The 6777-nt window shown below is 52.5% G+C and overlaps 1 protein-coding gene across 1 annotated transcript; it reads right to left on the bottom strand.

The window, feature by feature from the left end:
* Nucleotides 1–582: 582 nt before the first annotated feature.
* On the bottom strand, nucleotides 583–3515 carry ASCL1 (achaete-scute family bHLH transcription factor 1). The gene is made up of 2 exons (XM_069490032.1): nucleotides 2151–3515; nucleotides 583–1790 (listed from the first exon to the last, which is right to left on the bottom strand). Exon 1 carries the CDS (start codon nucleotides 2891–2893, stop codon nucleotides 2198–2200), a length of 696 nt encoding a protein of 231 aa, XP_069346133.1. The 5' UTR covers nucleotides 2894–3515; the 3' UTR covers nucleotides 583–1790; nucleotides 2151–2197.
* Nucleotides 3516–6777: the final 3262 nt, after the last annotated feature.

The raw sequence follows: 6777 nt of genomic DNA, 5'->3' as shown, positions 1-6777 counted from the left end.
GCTCCTTCTGGAAGGAATTTATACCATACATACCTTTTACTTAAAATCAATACGGAAAGTGTGCGCATTGGGGAAATGGAGTAGAAAATGTGTGCCTGGAAGTGAGGGAAGAGGAACATATTCGCCAGTGGGAGTTTGTATGTGCAGAGGGATGCCTCCCCAGCCCCCCAACTTTCCACCCACTGTTTCGCTCAGCCCTCCCATAGTTTCACAAGGAGACACTCAGAATAGGAGTGTGGGTTGGAAAGTGGGGTGGAGGACCCTCTCTTTCCAGTTCACTTTTTTGGGGATTTTTAAATGTACAGTTGTTTTATCAAAGTAGGATACAGCCATTAATCACCACCTATTCTCTCATGCATCTGTATATTTGCAAGATAGAATGGGAAGAGAACAGTACATTTTCTACATTCATCACTAAGTCACTACTTGGGTAGGACTGGCCACAGCACTTATCTTTGTCATTCCTGCCACTTAGCGTGTTTTGCACCACCCTCTTCTCCCCCTACCCACCCCTTTGCTTTGGCATTTCAATAACTTGTCCAGGGGCGTCGGAGTCAAAGAAAGCTTAGAGGCAGCTGATCATTTTCATTTTGAAAAAAGGAAAAAAAAGTTTTATTACGAAACTAGTTTGTATAAAACAGGGTTATACATATTTTTGTAAGTTTGTAATAAAACAGTAAGAAAAAAAAGGCAGTGATAGAAATTTCCAAAAGGCAACCCATCGAAACCAACTGGCTGCCACTTTGTGTTTGGACAGTAGCTGCATAAACTTTGTTCTTCTTGAACAGTATTTAATAACATCATTAATACATTAACAACGTTTCTATAAAGTAAGACACATTGGTGCTGAAGTACAACTGGTGGCCTTTTGATCTCACCTATGAGGAGAGCTCTTTACAAAACCACATAGGGAAAATGGCAGTTGTAAGGTGAACTACACATCTAAAATATGCAGAGGTAATAGCATTACATGTTAAAGTATCAAGATATACACATTTTAAACCATTTGTACAAAACTTCTATAAATTTTTTTTCTCTCTCTTTCTCTCTTATGTACAAAAATATCTTAATATATCCCCAAACTGGTTAGGATAGATACAAATAGATTTTTCTTATAATAAAAAAATTCACAAAAGATTGGAAGCATTCTATGATGAAAACAGTAGAAAAGACGATGTGAGGGAGCTGGTAGGGTTTGGGGATGCCCCCCCCCCCCCCGGAGGAGGAGCAGGGTTTCAAAGGACTGAGTAGAGCATAGTTTCACTGTAGACTAATGTCTTCAGCTTATTGGGATGGGGGTTACTGAGACGAAAGACACCAACTCATTTCTAGAGGGCTACGAACTGCGCTTTGAGAGAGGGCGGGGAGGTGAAGGCGCCCGAGCCAGCGCTTTCAGCTGTGCGTGTTAGTGGTGGGTGGGAGTTACTATAGTGCGTCTGCTGCTCCCGTCTGCCAGGAGCCCACTGCTTCTGCACACGAGCTGCATTTTGCGCGTTGACTCAGGTCCTAGTCGCTCTTCATATCTCCTTGAATGATTGGAGTGCAAAGATAATGTTCTGAGCGCACCCTTGTTTTCTGAGGGCCTTGGCTCTCAGGCATGCATGCTTAGTTGCCGTTGGGGTTGGGTTGGTTGGCTGTTTTTGTTTTTTTGTGGAGTTTTTTTCCTTCTTCTCTTCTCTTCTTCTTCTTCTTCTTTTTTTTTTTTTTTCTTTTTCTTTTCCTTTTTTCTCCTTCCCAACGTCGCTGACGTTGACGAGAAAGCACTAAAGACAGCAGGTTGTGCAGTCACCCTGCAGCGTAAGGAGAGTAACGGGAGAGGTTAGTTTACACGTGAAGGTTAGTGGTGGGGGAGATGGAGGTTTGGGGGAAGAGTCTTCCAGGTAGAACACCTCTTTTGACATGTCCTGGGTCTCAGTTCGCCAGCATCACCGCACCTCACCCCTACCCTCCATTCCTTGGAGAACTGGGCAAAGCCACTTTCAGAGGCCAGTGCTGAAACTAACAAACTAGGGTTTGAAATTGACAAACTTTAACAAATCCTTTAAATGTAACTCCCCCCATCTCCATAGAGACAGCCCCCCTTCCACAGACACTCAGAGGGAGGATAAAGATAAGAATACCACCCTTGCTCCCCCCCAAATGCAATTTACCTGCTTCCAAAGTCCATTCGCACCAGGGCCTGACCAGGCCGAGCCCCTCAGAACCAGTTGGTGAAGTCGAGCAGCTCCTGCTCCTCGGGGCTGAGCGGGTCGTAAGAGCCCTCGTCGGACGAGTAGGATGAGACCGGCGAGCCGGCCATGGAGTTCAAATCGTTGGAGTAGTTGGGGGAGATTGTGGGCGACAGGACGCCAGCCTGGAAGGCAGCGCTCACCGCGTCGTGCTCGTCTAGCAGCTGCTGCAGCGCACGGATATACTCGACGGCCGAGCGCAGTGTCTCCACCTTGCTCATCTTCTTGTTGGCCGCGCCATTGGGGACGTGCTCCCGAAGGGTGGCAAAGCCCAGGTTGACCAATTTGACGCGGTTGCGCTCGCGCTCGTTGCGACGCGCCACGGCGGCCGGCTGCTGCTGCGGCAGGCTGTAGCCGAAGCCGCTGAAGTTGAGCCGGCGTTTGCAGCGCATCAGTTCGGGCGAGGACGAGCGCTGTCGTTTGACTTGCTTGGGCGCTGACTTGTGACCGCCCCCTGAGGGCTGGCTGTCGGCCGCGGGGCTCAGCTGCCGCGCCTGCTGCTGCTGCTGCTGCTGCGCGCTCTGCGCCGCCGCTGCCGCTGCCGCCGCTGCCGCCGCAGCTGCGGTAGCAAAGAAGCAGGCTGCGGGCGGCAGGAAGGGCGGCTGGGGCTGCGGCTGCGGCTGCTGGCCCGCGCCGCCGCTCTCCATCTTGGCAGAGCTTTCCATGAGCAGCGGCGGCCAAGGAGGCGCGGGATCAGAGCGAGCTGGGACGCGCGGTGCGGGGCGCGCGAGGGGGACACAGACAGGACTTGGGTGCACGAACAGAGAGAGAAAGAAGGGGAAAGATGAAGAAGGAGCTCCGAGGAAGTTAAAAAAAATACAAAACCCCCAGGAGACTTCCTAGAGAGGGAGCAAAGAAGGTGCAAATGCTTTTTCTCCTTCGTCTACGCCTCCTCCTCCTCCCTCCCCTCCTCCCTTCGCGAGTTGGCTTCGGGAGCCTCGCGTGGCGCTCGCGTGTGAGGCTGTCGCTAGCGCCTTCTTGTTTCTAAGAAAAAAAAAAAAAAAGCAGAAGAAGCAGCAAAAGTCAATGCTGAGCGCGCTCTGCTGAGTCTCCCGTTCCTCCCCCACTAAGGCTACGCTCTCTTGCGCCGGGTCTCGGTCTCTCCAGCCGTGGCTCAGGCTGTTTTTATTTTGTTAACCCCCTTTCTTTCTTATTTCCTTCTTTCACTCGCCCTCTCTGGCCGGCTCCCTGTCGGTGCGCCTTCCACGTTCCCTGGCCAGAAGTGAGAGAGTGCTGGGCGGCCGGAGTGCGGCCGCCTTTTCAATGGGACACCCAGCCCCACGCGCAGCCCTGGCCCCGCCTCGCCCCCCACTCCCCGCTGCTGCAGCGAGCGGCTGCAGCCCCCACTCCCCCCTCCTCTTACCTCCTCCTCCCACCCACTCCCTAAACTCCCCCTCCTCCTCTCCTCTCCCCCCTCCGGTTCCCTTCGCCCGCTCCTTGCAAACTCTCCATTCAGCCGGGTTTGTTGTTGCAGTGCGTGCGCCTGGCGCGTGCCGGACTCCCGGCTGAATAAACAGGCGGCGCGCTTGGGGCGGGCTGCAGCGGGGGGTGGCTCCGCAGAAGGGACAAATAGCCCTGGGAATTGGGGTGCATGGGTGGAAAGATTTGGGGTGAAATGCCCTTGGGATCTCCTGAGAACGTGCAGCAAAGCGCAGGGAAGAGTTTGGGGAGAAAAGTGGCACAGGGGCGGTGTGTAGATTAGGAGGTAGTGGAGCTCCGTGTTTCCTGTTTTCTTCTCCTCTCCACTGTTTTACTCTTGGGGTTTTTCGCTGACCTTAGAAGTTGAAGCAAATTAAGGTTGAAAGGTAGGAGGGGGAACTCCGTCCAAGACCATGAGAAAAGTGCTGGACTATGTGAAGACTTGGGTTCTAGTTCCAAGGCGTCCTCTCACTAGCTCTGTGGCTTTTGGTGAGTGGCATTCTCTCTGAGCCTACGTTTCCTCGTCTTTAGCCACAGAAGTTTGGATTAGATGGTCTCAAATGCCCCATCCAGCTCTAAAAATTAGGATGTGGTCCCCACCACCACCGAACAAGTGTAGAGGGGACCTGAGGAGAAGGGACATTGAAGGGCGATTATGATCAGTGCTGTAGGTATGTGTATGTGACAGGAAGCCCCCTACGATGACCTCCGGCCCCCTGTAACATCGCTCCCCCAAAGGATTATTTCCGGACCGGCTGGGGGGATTATAAAAAGGGGAGCCCTCTAGGATATTCCCGGATCTTCTGAGAAGAAACACGTGGAGCTGGGGGCAGGTGATAGAGCTTGGGGGACTGCAGGAGCTTCCCCAGTTGTTCTGCCGCAGGCACCTCGGCGGCCTTGGCTCAGCCTCCATCCCGCCCCAGGCGTGTGCCCGGCGGGCCGGTGGCAGGCGACTGGGAGCAGAGCCCGGCGGGGCCGCGTGCTGGCGCCGCGAGGGAGGGGGAGGCGCTTGCAGCAGTTGCTCGGCCGTTTGGACAGCGCCTGCCCATCCGCCCTTCCTGGGCCCTCGGCCCTGGCTGGCTCTGGCCGGAACCCTGTCCAGCTTCGGGACGTCTGGGGACACGGCGCTGCTCCCGGGAAAGCAGGCGGAGCAACGGGCCCCATCTCTTTAAGGCTCTGGCGGGGAGAGAGTCTGGGGCGCGCCTCTAGGTGCGTCTATACAGGCAAGAATTAAGCAGAGGTCATTCGTGCATTTTTTTTGTCCAGCAGAAATAGTCAGTTTGATGAGGTGAATTATCGGGATCATTGCTTCTAATCGAACTTTGCTTTGTGGAGATGAGTCTTTCTACAGGGCCGGTGGGGGAGATCAGGGAGCCGCCCTTGGTGTGTGTGGCTGGCTATGGGTGTTTTCCAACAATAGTGGTGGTGGTGGGCAGTAAGGACCAGTGGCTCCCGAAGTGAATCATCTCTCTTGGCTGCCTGCTTCCTCTTTGTAGAATGGGTAACTTTGAGAAGTATAGGACGGAATGGTGCCAACAGAGATCAGTTCTGTGACCCTACCCACCCTCATGGCCATTTCACCCCGCAGGAAACGGTGGCTTGCTGACTTCACAGAACTTTACTGAAGCCCCTTGAATTTACAGCTCAGGCCTCCCCCCAGGCCCCCAGGAAGGGAGCTGAGAGGTCTCCAACGTCATATTTGTCCTCTCTTCCCAGAAGAATAGGAGGTAATTATGCCGAAAGCAGAGGCACACCAATCAGCTTGGGCATCTTGCCCTTCCCAACCCAAGTGAGCCCCAGACCACCTGGACAAAGGGCGATATTCCAGGCACTCCCCACCACCCACATGCCTCAGCTGTGAGCTCTGGAAGCATGTGCTAGGAGGCCACATGCCCCTTCCCCTCCTCTTCACCAAAATAATCAGGAATGGGGTGGGAGGGGGTGTCCTTAACATAGATCCATCAAAATGGGCTTCTTTTCACATTAAGCTGAATCGTGAGCTCCATTCTAACTCAGACTCTGTCTTTCCACACTTGACAAAGGCCCAGACTCCCAGCTCTACCACTCTTGTGCATTGTAATCTTGAACAAGTCCCTCTTCCTCTACTGGCCTCAGTTTCCTGATCTGCACAAGAGGAGTGTTCACTAGCTAATTAAAAACTCGTATCTTGGAGAGGGGAAAATTTGCTGGTAGCCGACATGTGTTCACAGTTTCTCTTTAGGAGTCTTGGGCTCCACCTGTACACAAAGATCCCATACAATTATTGGGGACTTAAGGCCAGAATCCCCCATCCCCACCCCAAGCACACATTTATACCATGATATGGGCACCTGAATAGAAGCATATAGTAGTGAAGCCTTCTAGTGGTCCTGCCCATTGGCATCAGCCCAGGAAAAAACCTTCCTGCCAAAGCTACTGAAACACTTGTTCCCATTTTCCCTACTCCACCCGGAAGCAAAATCCTGTCGTCACTGTCTCCTCCCTTGTGTACTAAGCCTTCTTTTTTACATGCTTTCCAAGCTTTGCAAGAACCCAGGGAATGCTCCTCAACACTGTCATCACCACCTTCTCTTCCAACCCTAAGGTGGAGCAGTCTGGAATTTTTCTTTAGGGGTTTATATCTCTACTGTTGGGGGATTGTGGACTACCTAGGAGAATTTTCCACTGATAATTGGTTTTCTAGTTGTTTTCACCAGCGTGGAGCACAGGACTGAGACTCAGAAGCCAAAATTAGAATCTTGCCTCTGACCCTGTGACCTAGATTATCATCCCCCCTCCCCACCAGAGAGAACTGGCTGCAGGCTCTCCTAGGGAGAATTCCAGATAAAGCAGATTGACTTGACTGCGTGTCCAGACTCTGTTACTTTACAGCTGTGTGACCTTGAGACACTCTGGGAGTCTCTGGTTCCTCATCTGCACCACTCTGACAGTTATAGTACCTACCTCCGAGAGTTGTGAGAGTTCAATAAGATGTGAGTGGAGCACTCCAGAGCAAGTCTAAATAGGAAGGGATTAATTAGAAAGTCAAGCTCACACAGCCCACCCAGGAAAGGGTTTGTGGCAGGAGGAGCCTCGGTGTTTGGCTTCCCGGAATCACACCGTGATAATAGCTCCAGCCAGTGGAGATGCA

The sequence above is a fragment of the Eulemur rufifrons genome, chromosome 16 (assembly GCF_041146395.1).
Source record: "Eulemur rufifrons isolate Redbay chromosome 16, OSU_ERuf_1, whole genome shotgun sequence".
Lineage (NCBI taxonomy): Eukaryota > Metazoa > Chordata > Mammalia > Primates > Lemuridae > Eulemur > Eulemur rufifrons.
Note: the sequence above shows the minus strand (reverse complement) of the source record. Positions and strands in the feature narration are given on the sequence as shown.

Bases quoted from the DNA above. Each gene is read 5' to 3' on its own strand.
- ASCL1 (XM_069490032.1), bottom strand. From the start codon at position 2,893: ATGGAAAGCTCTGCCAAGATGGAGAGCGGCGGCGCGGGCCAGCAGCCG.